The following is a 19,244-nucleotide window of genomic DNA, read 5'->3' as shown; positions in this document are numbered from 1 at the left end:
ACAGCTTCTTAGAAGATACGGGATGAACAATTATCCCAAGCATTTCAATACATGTTGTTGTTTTTTTATTAAAAAATGATCTCTTACCAGTCCACACAAGGGATTATACCTAACTAAGGTCTACTCATGAGTTGACCCACTGAAATTAATGGGTTTAAGTTAGCCTCATTCATTAATTTCAATGGGTTGGGTCTGAGTATGACTAACATAGGACACAACCCACTGAGACGCCTTGAAAACCAATGAGATGCCTTAAAAAACTCAAAACTCATGTAGAGAGATGCAGAAAAAGTGCAACCAACGCAATAAAAGTAATAATGCTGAGAAAACCTTTGGCAAGTATACATTAGCTGCTTTATTTCATATAATTAGTCAATGACAAAGTTCACAGAGTTTTCCCAAACTATTAAGTTGACAGCTCAGTGCCTTTGCTATAGCACAGCATGGGACAGGGCTGCTGACAGGCTGCCTCAGACTGTGGACTTAGATGGGAGTCCTAACTAGTGCATGGTTTTCATTGTGATAAGAAGAGGGTCAGAGTCATACACAAGCGCAGTCCTTACAGGCACATATAGCCCAAAATCAAACCAACGTTTACTCTTAACTTTTGCCGCAAACCATGTTGGGTTTTTAACCAAAGAGTTGCCAAGGGACAGAGCAACACCCGCTCCATGTTGATAGATGATCCTGGCCAATGACAGCTTTCAATTTAATACTGGAATTTGAGGCTCTGTGTCATGTAGTATTTTTGCATCACAATGTGGCTTCTTGTGTCATTGATGCCCCTGGCCTTATGCCTACTCCCCACATCCTGTGAGAGCAACACCCAAGTATGTATGTAACCTGCTGGACACTTGACAGGTTGAAGCCACTCAATTCCGGCACACTGACTTGCATTTTTCCAATAACGTTCACTCACACATTACATTTTTAGAAGCACATTTTAAAAACCATAAAGTGCGAAACATCTCAAAGAAAAATGGAGGCCAGAGTCTCCTCCAAACAGCAGCAAATCGAAGTACATGCAGATGAAGTACCAACAGTGACCGCCAGACAAGAGGAACATTATAGCAATTATTCATAACTGTCTCATCACTTATTTAAAATACTTTCCCCATGTTGCTGATGATAGCCCCATGCACCAAAGAGCAGCTTTTTGTCACAGAGACCCTGTGGACGTTGCTCTACGTTTTCTATTTGGCATGCTACTGATCTTGATACTCAGCTACCTTACTGTAGCACATTGCTAGCTTGCTGCAATGTATGGAAGGATTCCCAATAAAGGGACTTAGGGTTGTATGCAAGTAAGTTATAGACCCACTGAAGTCAACTGATGTGGCTAACTGGTCTATTTGTTTCAGTGGGACTACTCTGAGCGTGACTTAGTTGGACACAATCCTTTATTTTCTATTGATACATAAGTGGCATTTAAAGAAGAGTCATCCCTTACAATTAAAGTATCGCTCCATCATCTGACATCAGCGCAAGGTCAAATATTGCATTTTAAGTTCCTAGGTATGTTTAAATTCTTCACCAGAGCATATGAGATAAAGTGCAACAATGACCTTGCTCCTTTGCAACCTCCGGTAAGTAGGTGGCGGTGCGTTTTGATCCTTTTTCATTGATGAATTCTATTCTAATACCATGTACACCCACCTGAAAGAAATGGACAGCATTATTAGGACACTGAAAAAAAGAAAAATGAAAACAAAGAGATAGAAACATAAATCTCAAAGAGTCAATTCTGCGTTTTTTTTAAAAAAGGTCATCCCAAGTCTTGACCTTGTTTGCTCTTCCAGGGTATTCTTTTTTAAAGTCACATTTAGCCTCTCTTGAATGAGAAGCTGAGGAGAAAGAAGCATATCCTTCACTTAGGATGCTATGGAATATGAATGACTCCATCAGCATCTCCTACTGAAGCCAATAAAAGGTCGGCAGAAGTTGAGTCCTACTGTCTCCTATGTGAGCACATCTGCTCCCACTCACTTCTCAAAGGTGATGGAGTGTTCTTGCTATACTCAACATAGGATACATCTGCTGAAGTGACTGTCCATGTCCAGGTGAAGCAGCTATTTTATATTATAGCAGAGACTTACCAAAAGCAATAGGACTAACTCCATTTTAACAAATGGCCAACCACCTTGGTGAAGTTCAACGGATCAAATAGATAGCTTAATAATTAAAGGCTCTGAAAGGTGCCCTCTGAGTCCTTTTCATGGCAAAGCATCTCACTTATTCAAAGTGGCTTGAGAGATATCTAAATGCTTACGCAATCATAAGCCCCCAAACAGAGAACTACAGAACTGATACAAGCTAAGACTTCATTGGGGTGACACAAGAGACTTGCAATATTTTTTTACAGCTGCTTCAGAGAAGATAAGTGTAAAAGTTGATCCCACAGTCTCAAGGAAGTCACACTGAACCCTATTATATAACTATTTGTATTCCCTTTTTTAGAGTAGTCTTCATGTGGAAGTAATAGTTATGTCAAACTGAGATTACTGATAAATTGGCTGGGTGTCAAAAACCATATTTTCATAAAAATTACACACAAACAGAAGTCTTCCCCATGCCTGCTTAGACTTGTGCACTGGAATACTGAGGCTCAAGGAGGCCCACCCAGTTAGCAGAGTCAGTTATATTTCAGAATGCAATACAAAACCGATATTACTCTCACTTTCACATCATCATGGGAGAAGGAAGTAGCATTTGTGTTCATAACCCTTGAGAACTCTAACTTATAGTACACTAATATACACTGAACTTCCCAATACAAATTCATTTAAGAATAAGCAAAGACTAGTGCAAATGATTGCATGACAATTCATACATGCAAGCCAGCCATTTTATTCTCTGCACAAACCTAAGACTTCTAAGCTGGGACAGCCAAAGTTAGCGAAACAACCATTTGCAATGGAGATTTGCACTTGGCTCTGAAGGTAACTACAGCATCTCTGGGAAACTTGCCATGGAGAGGCAAAAGACAGGCAGGCTAACCAACCAGGTTTAACAGGAGAGTCAGGTGTGACTATGCAAACTAACTAATTCCAAGACTGATGAAGGATTCAATTTAAAACTGATTTATGATCCAGTTTATTAGATACCTAATCAGAACTGCACAGGAGGAGCTAATCATCAACGGGACCTCCACTGTTTCCCCATTATATATTCACAGCCCCTAGGAAAAAAATAATCATACCAACCCATCCAAGGATACAATTGTGCTAAAGACATGCCACTGTGCTTGGATACCTTAGCTTGCCTGGAAAGGTAGAAGAGTCCAAGAGCTGACACTTGGATGGTTGAAGAGGAGTAGAAGAAACCACTTGGGATGCAGATGGATGTTGCAGATCTTCACATACACTCCCTGCCTGACAAACCTACATCCATTTCCTCCCAGGAGGTTACAAATACCATGCTTGTTGAGGCTGATGGGAGCTTGAGTCGAGCAACACCTGGAGGGTCGTAGGTTCCCATTCCCTGACCAAGAACTAAAGTTATGGTTTAGCATTATGTCAAAACATGACCTGTGAGTCCTTTCAGCTTTCTAAGTCTTGTGGGACCAAGACTACTTATTCCTTCCTGTTTACTAAAATAACCATGAAAGCCTGAGTTCTGGGTGCCTTCTGAGATGGGGAGGGTGGCTACCAGGAGCAGAATTTGTTGGTTGTGGCATCTTAGCTATGGAATCCTCCCTTTCACCTAGTGCCAAATTTGGCATATTTTAGATGCCAGGTTAAATTGTTTGCACTCCCAGAGTTTTTAATGGTTTTTAGATTAGCACCTAGCATTTCCTGAAGGGATCACTACTGCGCTGTTTAATTGCAGTTGTTAGCAATCCTGAGAATTGTTTCAGTGAAAGGATAAGCATGTTTCAAAAGCAACCACATGATCAGATCAAGGTTACTGTGGATTGAATTTATTATATGCCCCAATTATTTGTAATCAGGGTTGGATAACAGTGCTATACCAATGCACAAGATGGAAGGCTGACACATTACAGAGGGGGTGTAATAGAGGATTTTTCTGGAAATCAGTATATAAACATTAATGCCATGTGAAAAACCAAGATGGAAGGCATAGCTAAAAGTGAGCATGGAAGAAATAAACATCTCCTGCTCACAAATATGGATTATGATTATGAACCCTTTCTGAAGTAATATTGGTGGCTTCCATGGAAATATTTTTGAATGATTTATGCAGTGGTAGCATATGCACTGGAGACAGTAGGCTAGAACTTTTTAAAGCATTTTTAAAGGGAATGACATGTGGACTGGGAGCCAGAAAGAAGCTTATCTCTTACTTATGGACCCTTTCTAAACAGAAGGGCAAACTGTACGTCTGCAGGACAATTAGCAAACACTACCTACAACAGAAATGGCCCCATGTGAAATGGGAAGATCAGAAGTATCCAGAACCGCAGAATGTTTGTGACTTTGCAACATGAGGCATTTTTTTTTGGCTTTCTGTAGCACCGAGGTGCAATGGCTTGGCTCTATGTGTGAAACCACCAGATGTTTATACATTTTCCTGTGAAGCTTTCACCACCACTTTCTATCAGACACACATGGAAAATATAGAAATATTTTATCAAACATTGATTGGAACACACACCTGTTGCTCTGGATTCTGTGGAGAACGACCGGGAGAAACCGCTACATTTCAATCACAATTTTCGCATATCATATTCTCGGAGAATGCAGAAGAATTCACCCCCTCTGCTCCCCCCATAGGATAAGAAACAATGGATTTAAGCCACAAAACGCGAGAATAACCGTTTTGAAATATAATAGCATTTCAACTTTGGAATTAGGTGCCTTGGGACACAGAGGAATCTTTTGTCTTGAAGGCTTTCGAAACAAGACAAAAGATAGTAATTGCATAGGACTGGGAACTGATCGACTAAGTTGAGAACTGGGTCCAGAGATGATAACCACCACTTTATTGGTAGCCTAACTAAGAATGGGTTCCAGGTGTCTAGGCAGACCATCTCATGGAAACTGGCAACGGTATAGGAAAGGACAAAAATCCCATCTGCTACTGTCAAGATATTGAGATGTTGTACCAGTTCTGTGCCCAAACTTTGGCTCAGTTCTTAAAACTTCAGTTGAGCAAGAAGCTTAGACTTTTGAAGTAAGATCTAGAATTATGAGAAAGCAGTTTTCTCTCTTTTAGCAAACTGTTAGCAGTTGCAAAATTATTGCACCTGTGCTATCTGGTACCAGCGTCTCAAGGCCGAAAGTGACCAGTCCATTAATTGGGCAAACATTCTTCAACTGTGCTGTCATGAGTTCATCAAAGAGTTTTGGAAAGTTCCAGCTGAGAAGCAGGTTACTATGCTTGAGGGCATGAGACATTTCCTTAACATTACTCCTTTGTCCCCTATCTTGGTTCTGAACTTTCTCACTGAAACCTTAAGCCACACCTCTTTGAGGGGACAAAGAGTGTTTGTCATGTATCCAGTTTAGGCAAGGTTTCGTTATTTGTGTGCGTGTTTCCTAAACCCTTCCGTAACAAGGTTCATTAGACATGGTTATTTAGGTAAGGCTTTGGTTCGAAAACCAGTGTCTTGGATCACTTTGGTCACATTCTGCTACTATGCATTTGGCTGACTTTTCCTGAGGCTTCAGGAAGCAGAGAGTGGTACTTTTCGCTCTTGCTCCTTGGGGACATCTGGTATGCAACTTGAGAATCTCCTGACTCAAACTGGGTGAATCAAACAAGTGGGGGCAGTTTCCTTCCCTTGAGGGTTGGTTTACCCTGGGGCTGAGAGTAACTTCTGCCTTCAACAGCCACAGACCTGGATTCTGGATCAGGCTTGGACTATGACCTGGGGGCAGGCAGCATATTGGAATCGAGAGGCCAAATTCCCTTGATCCTCAAACCCTTGACAGCTACCTTTCTATACGGGAATTTAAAAAATGCAAAAGCCAATAAAAACAGCATAACAAATAATGCAAATAGCATAAAACAACTGAGTACAATAAAGATTTGAAAGCAGTGGTAGGCTAAAAGCAGTCTAAATGAAGTCTTATTCTGATAATGTCCCAGACTGTTTCCAAAGCCTGCCAAATGGTGGGCAGTCAAGGGACTTGTTATAACTCTCTTGGGAGACTACTTCACATACCGGGTGCCAAAAACAGAAAAAACCCTCTCTTTTGTACCCACACCTGATAGCTGAAGTAGAATGCCATTCTAATTTCTAAGATGCCATGGTCCCAGATCATTTTCTGAGTCTGGAAATAAATTAGCAAACATTCAGGCTGGTAAAGGACCTGGCCCTAGACAGTACCCTGGTGACCATTTTTTACACCAATTGAGGTTTCTGGGCTATCTTCAAGGACAATCCCATGTATAATGAATTACAGTAACCCAACCTAAAAACATGATTTGAGTATCAATGACTGAGCCTAGGTCTAACATTTCCAGGAAAGGCACTGCTGGCCTACCAGATGGTATTGGTGAAAGGCACTACACATTGTGATCCAAGACAAGGCAATAGTTGTTCAAATTGGATGATTCGAGCGACGGCTTTTGTAGAAAGGAATTAACTTCGACCATCTTAAGTGTTGTTTGGAACTTTGCTCTCCCTTAATGAGGCATTTATCATCTCAGTGACCTACACTCCAAACCTTGTCCTGGCAGATTTAAAAAGACAAGATGGGGACAGGTCAAAAGTAAACATGGTGGGTCTCAACTCTTCCAGAATCTTGTCCATGTATCAGATTGTACAAACTGAAAAGTATCCATAGGAAACAGAGTAGGCAGAGTCCTAGAGTCATGGAAACTATTCTGCTATAACTATGGCATCTACATAAGGAGTGGATATTGTTAAGATTTGTTTTTTTTGCCACCAACACAGTCACAGAATAGGCTCTTACCTGTGTATGGTCGGATTTGGCCCAAGTCTTTCGTCACTTATGCTCTAGTCATCATCCTTCTCATTTCACTGAACCCACTCCTCAGAAAACCAAGGAGATGGTCCAACTCTACAAGACAGGAGAGGACGTATGGTTGCAATTATGTTGACAGCCTATGTTACTTCCAAATTCTAGAGATCAACCAGGGCATTGATTGGGCAGTTAATCATATTAGTCAGAAAAATCTCCAGGAGACACCAGGAGAGCATTGAGATCCATAATTCTCAGGGAGTGGATCATCCTAAAAGGTTCCCCCACCCCTCTAGAAGTTAGAGGCTGCTTCAAATCTAAACCTCATCAGATAATGAGACATCCAGCACAAATGCAGCTGTAACAATGACATCTATTACCTCCCATTGGATCTGATAAATAATTTTGTTAAGCTGAGTCTAGTAAAGGTGGGATCAAAGACTCAAATGGACCAACCACCACTACAGCAGTAAGAAGAGATCATTGATCTCTTAGTCACAAGGATTTCAAACACACGATAAATAGATGCAGAAAATGTAACTAGATTAAAAAAACCCCACCTAATTACTTCCAGCATCTACCATCAATGAGCTACATCAAAAGGAAATTTGACAGGCCCAGATAATGAAACTTCATACGAGAAATTAATTCTCAGAAGTCACTCAATGGGGCAAGCCAGTTCTGATACTGTTTTTCTTTCTGATGACAGCTTTGGAAGAGTTCTACAGGTACACACAGCTCTTGAGCTTGCTGCAACAGGAATCCAGTTCATAGCAAATACACTGAAAGAAATACAGTAATCACATCTACTCTTATGAGTTCCACTATACGCACATCCATCTATCTATCCCTTCCTAAAGCCGTATCAGGGATGGAATAATATTTTGAACCATACCCTGCCTGAAAGTGGCAGCTTTAAAGTATGAGTATTGCAGTGGAGATTCATAACACAACTGAGAACATTAAATCTGGTGCCCTCCAGGTGTTTTTGTATTACAACTCCAATAAGCCCCAGCCAACACAATTGTAGTTTAAAACTGCTGGAGGGCTTCAACAGAGGAACAACTAAACCTAAAGATAACCCTTCAATTTGCCTATTCTGCAATTTTGACTTTCTCGGTGGGGCTTGGGAATGACACTGTAATCATCAGCATGACTGCAAGAGGACTAAAAAAATCTGAAGAATAACAAGATGAACAAAAGTTACAACATGAAGAAGTTTCTTTATTGTTTAAGACTGGAACAAGCCTAATACCAGACATTGTTCACCCAGTTCCTGTCTACTATAATCCCTCCATCACCATTTGCATGAAATTGGTAACTGCCATATGCTTGCATTCTCTATGTATGTGGTGTTTCAGGTTTAGTAAGACCATTGGTTTACTAACCAGGCCATTATTTTGTAGTCTCCTTCCATAACTTCTCTAGCATATGCAGAGAACTTGGGGGAAGAAAGAGCTGTATGCCCTTGTGTTGGGCTTTTGAAGATAGCCCTGTGGGATATCTCTAGGAGAAGAAAAAGCTATACAAATCTGGAGTAGAATCCCTAAGACAGTTGGATGGTGGCTTGTATGCCACCTTCCAGCAACACCTTCAGCCAAGCTGGTGCCAAATGTACTGCTTTGCTTTGCTTTGGACCACATCAGTGAGGCCGAGAGCGGGGTCTTGTCATCTAGGCAGCCCAAATACTCTTTATTCTGGGAAGGGTCTAGCTGTGGTCGAGGGATGAAGGTACTAGGAATGTCACTCGAGGAAAGGAAATTTCAAGAACTAGGGTAAGGAGATGAGAAGAGTAGTCCTATATGTCTGTTGCTGTGATAAAAGTAGGGTCACACCCATTATTGGCATACAGTTCAGATGTTAGGAAACTGCTTTGTATGGAGTAGCCCGAATGTCTCCAGGACCAAGATGTGAGGAAGAAGCAATGTTTGGCCCTGCACATCCAAAGATTTAGCACATGTAAAAGGGAGCCATAGGAAGCAATCTAATAACAAGCATTGGTCCATCTAGTTCAGTCCTGTCTATAGAGTAGGATTGCATCTTGCATGGAGGTTATGTTCTTTGGGGTAGCATGTAAAGCCAAAATTGCAAATAGTCAAAACAACTCCTTGGAACCACCCCTGTATGAGCAATTGTATCTTTCAGAGCTGGCATGAGATGTTGAGGGCCATCAGAGATCTTGCAAGATCTTGCAAAGGCCTCCAGAGCCCATGAGAGAGTTTTCTGGAGCACAGTAAGCATGGCAGATAGCACAGAAAGAGCTTTTAAGCCCTCTGCCTTCTCTGTGCTTGTGTGATTTCAGTTGGCTGGCTGCCAAGCGCATAGTTGAAATTGTGCAAGTTAAATCCACCTAGGTTGAGAATTGATTATACTGACTGGCAATGGCTCTCCAAAGTTTTAGGCAGGAAATCTTTACCAGACCTACCTCAAGATGCCAGGGATCAATTTTTGGACTGTCTGCATGCAAAACATGTATTCTGCCAGTGAGCTATGGTCTGGTGGCCAGCTGATCTCTTTACTTCTTCTTCCATGTGTCTGTGTCCCTGGGGCCACTCAAACTGCTTTGATGAATAGTATGTTCGCATTTGAACCAACCCTTAGCTACTGGCATTTCTTTTACCCTACGTAATGCATCAGCTTTTTTTTTATGAAGACACTGGCAAGGTTTGTGGGATAGGAAGCCCTTGCTCTGAGAGGCAAGCAGGAACAACATGCCCAGTTTCCTGATAGCAGGAGCTGATGAGCAGGGTGAGTCCCACAAAGCCATGCCAGGGAAGAATGAATGGGGCAAATGAAAATGCCTGTATTTGTACACTGTGGTCCCAAGTGACTCTTCTGGCAAGTGGAAAAACATGCAAATTATACTTGATCAACAGGTAGAACGGCAGCAATTTGGTGGGGGGTGGGATACAACATATGGGAGATAATGACAGCCAATTCACTCATCCCCCACTGAAGAGGTATGTATTTCTCAAGGGAAAATATTAAACTATCCAGTGGGGGGGGGGGGATCCTTTGTCTGCCTGCACCAAAGTGTAGATGCATCCCTGAGTCACATCCTCAACTTCACTTGCCGTAAAAAGCACCACATTCAACCATCTAAGCACCTGAAATTTAGAAGTAGTTTCGCACCTGTCAGCTATTTGTTGTATTAGCTCCCACAATATCATTAACAGCATACCTACAGAAGAAAGGTCTCCTTTCAGGAGGACCTGGAAATGAGCAGTTATGCCAGATAGAAGACCTACATTCTCTCTTAAGGTCATATTCTAGCCATCTTGAAATGACCTTTGGCCATTCACATTGCATAACTGCATCTTCCTTAAAAGAAACACGGATGATATACGCTCTCTCACTGTCAGAGGAGAATAATTCTTTTAAGGTCCCATATTTCAATAAAATCCATTCTCTCTCAAAGGATGCTACCATCTTGCTTAAAATGGGGGGGGGGGGGGAGACACACACCTCAGGTCTGAGAACCAAATGCCGTCCTCCACACTTCCTTGCCCAGCCATTAGGCTACTCCTAAGGTCATGCCCCCTTTCTCTGACCACTTTCTCACTTCCTCCTCACCCTCCTTGAGAGCCTTGTCTGGCTTAAAGGTTTCTTGTTCGCCTGCATGGAAAAGTGTGCAAGTGGGTCCTCTCCTTCCCTTGTTATCAAACATTTGTATGACTGGAATGTAGCCCACTGCACAAAGATAGATGTCACAAACAATGCCCTACCTACTTTGTCTGTGCTGCTATCCACCACTAGCATGATGTTTCCAGAAAGTTGCCCATGAGACAATACAACTCTCAGACTGAAATGGTTTTTCACCATTGCCTACAATGATATAGGGGACCACAGCCTAAAGGATACTAGGAAATAAAGGGGGGAAGGCACCCCAAGTCCCGCTGAACAATTAGTTTCCAATGTGAAGACCCTTCAAATAAATGCCAAGAGTTTGAAAACACATTAAAAAACCAGCCAGCCACTTCTGCTGTCCCAACTCTCTGACATTTAAGTACTGATTGCCAATCTTCCTGGAAATCCATTCCTTCTTTCTCCCAACTGTTGTAATTTAGAATGAGTACCTAACCAAGCAAAGGTTAAGTACATTATGTGGCACCTCTAAGTGGTAATGAATGAGTGGTTACTTTTGTTGATGCTGAATGGTATCTATAAGAATATAAGAAAAGCCCTGCTGTATTAGACCAAAGGCCCATCTGGTCCAGCATTCTGTTCTCAAAGTGCCCAATCAAATGCCTATTGAAAACCTGCAAGCAGGGCAAGAGTGCAACAGCAGTATCCCCAACAACTAGCATTTGGAGGCATAATGCCTCAGGTGCTGGAGGAAGAACATAGCCATATCCCTTTATGATTTCTTTTAAATGGTAGAACGATGCAGCATAAGGAAATCGGAATGCTCTTAACCTTGTGTTTTTCTTTGTGAGGAAAGTATTGTAGTGGGGAAACGCATGCAGAGAATAATCACCTGGTGGAAGAGGGTGGGCTGTTGGTTGCCTCCTGAAAAGGTTCTTCAGTGCCATTTTTATCCCACTGGCCTATCCTCCCCATCAGCTAAGCTTAGAGAATGGAAGCAAGTTGGGTGGGTGAAAATGGGGGTTTCAGAGAGAGCACTTCTAAGGGAGAATGAATAATTTTCTGAGTACAGATTTGCCAAGGTAATGTGCAGCTCAGCCCTAAGTTCCCTGACTACCTGCCCCTTCCCCAACAAAACAGTAAGAATTTAGACAGTTTTCAGCACTTAAGAATGTAAAAAGAGCCCTGTTGGATGAGGACAGTGGCCCATCTAGCCCAGCACCCTGTTCTCACAGTGGCCAACCAGATGCCCCCGTGGGAAGCCCACAAGTAGGACTTGAGCAGAACAGCACTCTCTCCTTCTGCAGTTTCCAGCCACTGGTTTTCTGAAGCATTACTACCTCTGACTGTGGAGGCAAAGTATAGCCACCATGGCTAGCAACCTAATAACCTCTCTCCTGTAGGAACCTCCCTAATTCTCTTTTAAAGCCATCCAAGTTGGTGGCCATCGCTGCCTCTTGTGGATTGCAGATCAAACTGGTCCAGTTCACACTTAACACTAAGCCAAACTATGGCTTAGCGTGAACAAGCAAATGTGCGGGTCCAAGAGAGAAGAGGCCACTTTGCTCCTCCTCCAGCCCTGCTGTGAGCTAAGCCGCAGGTTTGCTCATGGTTTACCTCCCCAAACACGAGTGGCAAGCTACAGAACAAACCTTTAACTACTGTTTGTGGTGTGTCGGCAGCCTAGGTTCAGACATAACACTAAGCGAAACAGCAGGACCCCAACATGTTTGCTTGTTCCATTAAACCATATTTTGGCTTAGAGCTACACATGAACAAGGTCAACTGAAGGTTGCTGGGGGTTTTTGTGTGTGTGTGTGTGTGCTACACAGTAATCGGTGAAACCATGTGGGTCTTTGCTCTGTGGCCCATTGAAACCAGAAGACATTCAGCTACTTGATTATATTAATGGACAGACATTTGGCAATGCACTAGAATGAACAAGAGAGTCCAAACTTGACACTAAGAACTGGTCTTAATTGTGTATCCTTTTGCTTATTTAAATGCTAGCTTCAGAATGCAATAGCTGCTTTGAAGAGACCTGAAACCATATTGTGACTATTAGGAAACCTCAAGTGCATCTTTAGAGAACTTAATGCTCTTCACAGAGTACTTTACTGTACTTTACTACATCGTTCACAGCTCAATTGCTCTAAAATGTTAGCTATCTCAACATCACAAAGGTAGTTTCTAAGCATACCCATATCCAGTTTTCTGCTACTAATTACTGTCATTGAAATTTTGTACATTTTTATCTGAGTGCAAAAATTAAATGAACTGCAGTTAATAGCAACAAGTTATTCACACGAAGCAGCCAACTGGCAGTCTGCGAAGTTGCATGCAAAGGATCATTATAGTTATTAATATCTGAAACCATGATACAACCAAGAACTCCATTTCTATTTTTGCAGCTTATAAAACAGCCAGTAGAATTTCTAGAGGGGAGAGGAACCTTTTCTCATTGTAGATACATCCACAAAGATCAGGCTGTGCCTGAATATTGACATTCAAGGGTGGTTTTGTTTTCTTGGTTTTGTTTTTTAAAAAAACAAGAACAAAAAGGGGTATAAAGGCCCAGGCAATCAGAAGCCCTTTCCATCTGTGAAGTGCATTCTCCTCCTCTTCCGCGTTGTATAAGTGACTCTGTCTAAGGCTAACCCTAAAGGTAATTTACAGCCTTATCAGTGAAAGCAACCATGGCAGATATTACACATTTTAAACCTGCATGACAGAGGGGAAAAAGAAACATTAATGGTCACTTAATCAGGAACACTCAAAACCCTACATTAGAACTCATCTGAGGCATATTAAAGCAAAATGCTGTAATTTTATGTAGCACTCTGCAATTACCACGAGGAGCCCATTATTGTTGCAAGTGACATGATTTTCAGAAACCTATCTAGGCACCCTATATAAATTGGCTGTTGCAATGAGGAGATGTAAAAAATGCTGAAAATGCTCTTGTCCTGCAAGCTTTCATGTTCTACAAAGAACCACATGCAGTTTTTAAATGGCAAATGCTCACTTAGGTGCTGCCACGTCCATAACATTTATGGAATAAAAGAGATAAAAGCACATTTATGTAGTTCTTCCTGTGTGGCCTGCACCGTGTTTGTCCAAGGATGCTCTCATTTCAGTTAGTCAAAACTTCTTCCTTAGGCCTAGTTCTCACTGTGCCTGGGCTGGAGTACTTCACATGGCAGGAATGATTCCTACTCACACAAAACAATCATGTTGGGAAGGATACTTTAAAACCCTCTGTCCTGATAACTATTTATATTAAGTGTGAGTTATTTTCTTGTAAGGAGAAGCATCCCATTAAATGGGCCTCACATGCAATCTACAGTCGAGACAAATATATACTGTCTCAGTGAGAAATGGGCCTCTGAGATAGTACTGTGGCTAGGTATGGTCTGGGCGAAGGTTGGTCAAAGGAAAAAATTGAAATTCTGTGTGCTTGTAGTTAAATGCAATGTTGAAAGTTTATTTGCCAGGCGACACACTGTTCCAGAAGAGCATCATATGTTTACTTTGATTAAGTAGAGGTCTATAACCATCTCCTCTGTGCATGTTTACCCTAGTGCAGTGCAAAACAAACTCTAATGAAGGACGACAGTACTAAGCGACTATGCTAAAGTATTCTAGTCATATTTTGTTTTAACAAAGACAGAGAAATTGTGCTCAACAAAGCAGCAACTCTTTTCACAGAGAGAAAAAAAGATTGAGAATCCTTACCTCCCAGTCCAAGTAATCACAGACATCTTCAAAATTAGTAAGTAGAGACACTGAGCAGAAAAGCCGTGGCAGCTCATCCCTCGTCATTGGGGGAAATCGGCTATCTTTAAGGGCACTGCGAAAGAAAAAAGAAAAGGGGGGGGGGATGATTGTGATGCACCTTATTGTAAACAGAAATGTGCACTGAAATGGCACGGCTGAACATATTTTTAGCCTTAATAATAAATTATTAGCAGTAAATGGAAAGCTTCTGGACACTAAAACTGTTCTTTCCACCATATGTTTAGTTATTTGTCACATTTACCACCTTTCGTTCAAGGAATTCATGGTGGGTGGATAAAGGTTCTCTCCCTCCTTGCCAGCTGTATCTTTAGAAGAACACTGCAAGTTATATTAGGCCAAGTGAAACTGGCCATGTTCACACATAACCTTCAAGGAAGAATGGGGAACTTGCAGCCCTCCAGATGTTGCTGGACTAAAACTCCCAATATCCCTGGATGTCAGCTGGGTGGGACTGATGAGGGTTAGAGTCCAATAACATCTGAAGGGCCACAGGCCCCCAGCCCTGCACTAAACCATTGTTTAGTGCTATGTGCAGAAGCTGGACTGAGCCTAAGCAAAGTCTTAGGCTGACAAGCTCTCCCTTCTCTTCCTCTCGCAGAAGGACTTCTGCAGAGTTTAGTTTTACTTTACACAAATCCTGGTTTTTGGTTATGAACAGGGAAACAAACTCTGATCAGTTTCCAGACAAACCAATTTCAAACCATGGATTATGAAACTGATTTAACTAACCAGATTATGCTGTAATCTGCAATCTCAGCTTTGAGCTCGTTGTAGTTTGTGCAAGTAGCACTAAACCACAGTGCTATGCTACGTGCTATGTTACGTGTAAACCAGGCCACTGACCAACCCAAGGCCACCCAGTGAGTTCCATGGCCAAGTGGACCTGAACCACTCTGATTCTAGCACCCAGTCAGCTTAAACAAGAGCGAAGCAACCCATGGATCAAGCAATTCATCCCCTGCAAGTGTACAAGACCATGCTCCAAATGGGAGAAAAACATTATGGAAACAGCTCTCCGCACTAACCAAAGTCCAGAACTGACAAAGCTTTTAGATGCAAATGATTAATATTTTAAGGATAAATATGTCACATAGATGTGCAAGTTTGATATCAGAATTTCAGTATGCAGAGAACAAATGGCATGTATTGCAGCTCTGGAGCACAAGGCGTTTTGAGGAACAGAGAAATGGTTAGTCAGTGAGAAGGTTGTGAACTTGAGATAATCCGCAACTGCTCCATATTCCTACTAGAGAGTACAAAGTATGACACATCACAGATTTAAATGAAGAACTGGGATAAACTGGAGAGAAATAGTTAATGACAATACATTTCAAACAATATTTGAAAGAACTTCGGAGTACAATATTTGGAAGAGGCCTGAAGAGCAGAGAAAATCTGTATGTGTGCTCACTTATACCTAGGGGTGGAAGTTTGCTCCAAATATTTCTTTGAAAATTGTGATATTGATTACAATAGCTGGCCTCTGAACATAAAAAACTGTCATAATGTGCAATATGTATCCATATTTGATACCCAGTTATACTGCACTTCAACATTTGATGTTATTGATTTATTACATTTATTTCCTAAAGACACCCATAGAGTGTGACATCATATCCCACATAGCAGCTGACCACATAAGCACTAGGCCTGGGCTATATATCAATATATTGCCCAGGAGCAGTATGAGGAGCAGACTGTGATGTCGGCTTCATTCAGCAGTATATCGCTGGTGAAACACCACCACTCCCGAGTTTGTCTGCTAATGACTTCCTCCAGCGAGTGTTGCTAGCAGAGGGACCCAGGAGTGGTAGCAGTTTCACCAGCGATATATCGCTGAGTGAAACCCCAATCCCACTCTGCCGATACAGCTTGTTCCTCCCCCTGCATCTTTAAACACAAAATCTCATCTTGCATTAACTGGTTCTCCACCACTTTACAAAACTGTGATCAGCCATGTGCAAATAGGATCCTAGCTCTTTTTTTACCTGTTACCTCAGTGGCTTCTAGCTGCACTAGAGTACAAAAGCACTCTGATTAAGTTGAAGCTGTGCTGATCAGCTGGATGCATACCAACCACAGGGCTCTCCACAGGGCAATCCTCCCTGGGTGTGAGCCACATTATAAACTCCACAGCATTGTTAACAAAAATGAAACAAAGCAAGGCTCCCAAAGCACTGAAATGCCTGTGAAGTAACCACAGACCCGTCTGGACTAAACAAAATGCAGTTTGGTGGAGTTTTTTCCACATCTCTCTGGGGTGTAAACCTTCGTCTATGGTAAATTGCATGTTTGCTTTAGATAATTGGCCATCAGCAAAAGAGCTGAAAGGACAGTGAGTTTCTTGGGACAATTCAGAGGTGTACATTTTGCTGTAGGAACATTTGTTCTGTTTGAACTGAGTGGTCAGCCATTACTACAGGAAGACAAAACAATGTTATTGGACAACACGTGCAGAGGCACAGGCAGAGAAAGATGAAGAAATTTCTTTGCTGAATTTAAATGACAGAGATTTAAATGAAACTATCCCAGGAAGAACATGACAGTGAGGGAACACTAACCTGGACCCATCCATCAGAGAAGCAGCAGCTGCAAGTAGCTTGCTCCTCTTTCTACCCCGTCGCCCCCAAGATGAAGGACTCTCTCCTCCTCCTGCCAACTGCAGTTGCCTGGGGATTGTGAAAGTTGAGGGAAAGCACACTCTGGCCTCTGCTGCCAGTCAGAGGAACAAGGGCTGCTGGGCCAACTGTATCACCTTTTATTCAAGTAAGACCACCAGCAAGAAAAGGTCAGCTTGGTGCCAACTGAAATTTCTGTTCACAAGGTCGCTTCCTGGCAACCTGGTTATTAAGCATTCATCCAGATTTGCTTGCACAGAGGTTATGTGACTTGCCAACTGATTGTTTCCCCACACTTTCTAGTGCATTTTTTTGTCACTTGCCTTAACACAAAAAGTCCTAAATTTGCCAGGTGGCAGCCAATTCCCTCCTGCAAAAGAATGACAATCTGAGGGGGACCTTGGTGATCACTTTGCTTTGGGATTCATCTTCCCTTGTGTGGCCACAACTCCACTTCCCAGCATCCGGTGTGAGGAGGAAGGGAGGAAGGAGGCAGAATCAAAATGTCATCAAAGCAACAATTGTGCTTTCTGACATTTCCAAGTAATACTTTTAGGATGAAATCCTAAAAACACACTAAGACCGACTGAACACAGTGAGAACTCCTTCTAATCTAAGTAAATCCAGTTAAGACTGAGCTATTAACTTATAATATTAATATAAATAAATAGAATCACAGAAATGTAAAGCTGAAAGGGACTCTGAGGGTTATCTAGTCCAACCCCCCACAATACAGTAATAGCTTTATATTTATTTGGATTTGCAACGTGGTTGTGTGTTAACTACAAACTGCAATACTTTGCCTGGTCAAAGATTATGCTAACATACCTGTTCCTTTCTAATTTTAAGATTTACCCTTAGCAGTGAAAATGCCAAAATGGTTTTAAAAATCTTTTAGTTTCTGAGGGCTTCCAAACAATGAGAGAAAGTCCAAATGGATAGCTTTTGACATTTGATATTTAAGATAGTCTGCAAAATGCATAAGTAGTCATCTTGGTCCACAATCTACAGGACAGCACCTATTTTAGGATTAATAGGTGGCCAACCAGGTAGTTGTAGGAAGCCCACAAGCAGGACCTGGGTGCGACAGCAGCACTCTCCCCATTTGTGATTCCTAGTTACAGGGATGAAGTTAAAGCAATAACAACTACGTTCAGACACAATACTGAACTATGGCTTAGCATTACATAAGCAGGACTGGGTGAGCCATAGGCTTCTCTTCTGTTCTTGCTAACCGCAGTTCAACTTCAAACTGTGGTTTATGAAGATGGCTTGTTTCAATAAACTATAGTTAAGATTGACTGCTGCTTAAGGTCTCACTTTTTGAAATCATGACACTCCATAGGTATGTGCTACAATGATCCATCTACAACTTTAATTATGATTTCAGCAGACCCATTGTTAGTCTAATCTGACTAACTCTGGGAATAAAGGCTACAGCCCTGTGCTTTTGGTGGCAGTGATTTCAGATTAAGAGTACTAAGCATAATAGTACACTTTTAGGGACTGCATAAATAACAGCATGACCTCAGTTATGAAAATGATACCCAAATGGTGTTTCATGCCACCAATATACATCAGTGACATACTGTTCTCAGTTCAGGACATACCTCCAACCCAGCGCTGCATACCAAACCAGTTCCCCACCACCATTTTGGGATCTTGCCAAATGAGAACAAAAAGTTGAGACAGCAGCTGCCTCTCATTTCAGGGCTCAGAGGCATGTGGCTGCCTGAGTAAGGCTTTAAGAAACATAAAGGTAAATGAAAATTAGAAAGCTACCCCACAAAACAAATGGCCAATACAGTGGTATACAACCCAGTGATACTAGCATCCACTGTATAGATTTGAGAAGTGTACTCCTACTTAGTACTACTTTCCAGTGCAAAGCCAGTAGTGGAGCACTTGCCCAAAACCACTGGGGAGGAGTGCGAATGGCATGGCTTTGCTGCCTGGAGAAGGCAGGAAGAAGCATGACACTACTAGCAACTGAGTAGAAGCTGGCATGAGTGAAGCATTTTTTTTAAGTGCCCACAAAGATGTATGCCGGCAATAACATAAGGAAAGTTTCACACCCAAGTGAGGGTGAGTGACAGCTTCTGCTCTCTTTGCTAACAGAAGACATTTCAGCAAAACATGATTGGAGTGAATCACTGCCATCACCACCACAACCATCTCTATTTCTAATGTTCAGACTGTTAAGTGCCACTCACATAGCCAAAGAGACACCACACCACCCATGCGCAAGAGGGGCAGAAGTTTTAGCAGCCTTTGGGGAACATTATGCTTTGGAGAAGTTCAAAACATCTTTGGTGGTGGTGGTGGTTTTTGTTGTTGTTGTTTTAAAAAAACA

At 41.9% G+C, this 19,244-nt stretch overlaps 1 protein-coding gene across 1 annotated transcript in view; it reads right to left on the bottom strand.

The window, feature by feature from the left end:
• Positions 1-19,244, bottom strand: part of AMMECR1 (AMMECR nuclear protein 1) — a 132,116-nt gene that overhangs the window by 8,780 nt on the left and 104,092 nt on the right. The window contains exons 4-5 of the mRNA XM_080990551.1: positions 14,211-14,325; positions 1,566-1,656 (exon numbers count right to left, since the gene is read on the bottom strand). Coding sequence (XP_080846677.1) covers positions 1,566-1,656; positions 14,211-14,325 — 206 coding nt within the window. The remainder of the gene's footprint in view (positions 1-1,565; positions 1,657-14,210; positions 14,326-19,244) is intronic.

The sequence above is a fragment of the Podarcis pityusensis genome (assembly GCF_964106645.2).
Source record: "Podarcis pityusensis genome assembly, chromosome: Z".
In the NCBI taxonomy this organism is placed as follows: Eukaryota; Metazoa; Chordata; class Lepidosauria; order Squamata; family Lacertidae; genus Podarcis; species Podarcis pityusensis.
The sequence above is the reverse complement of the archived record's forward strand: the minus strand, read 5'-3'. Positions and strand labels throughout refer to the sequence as shown.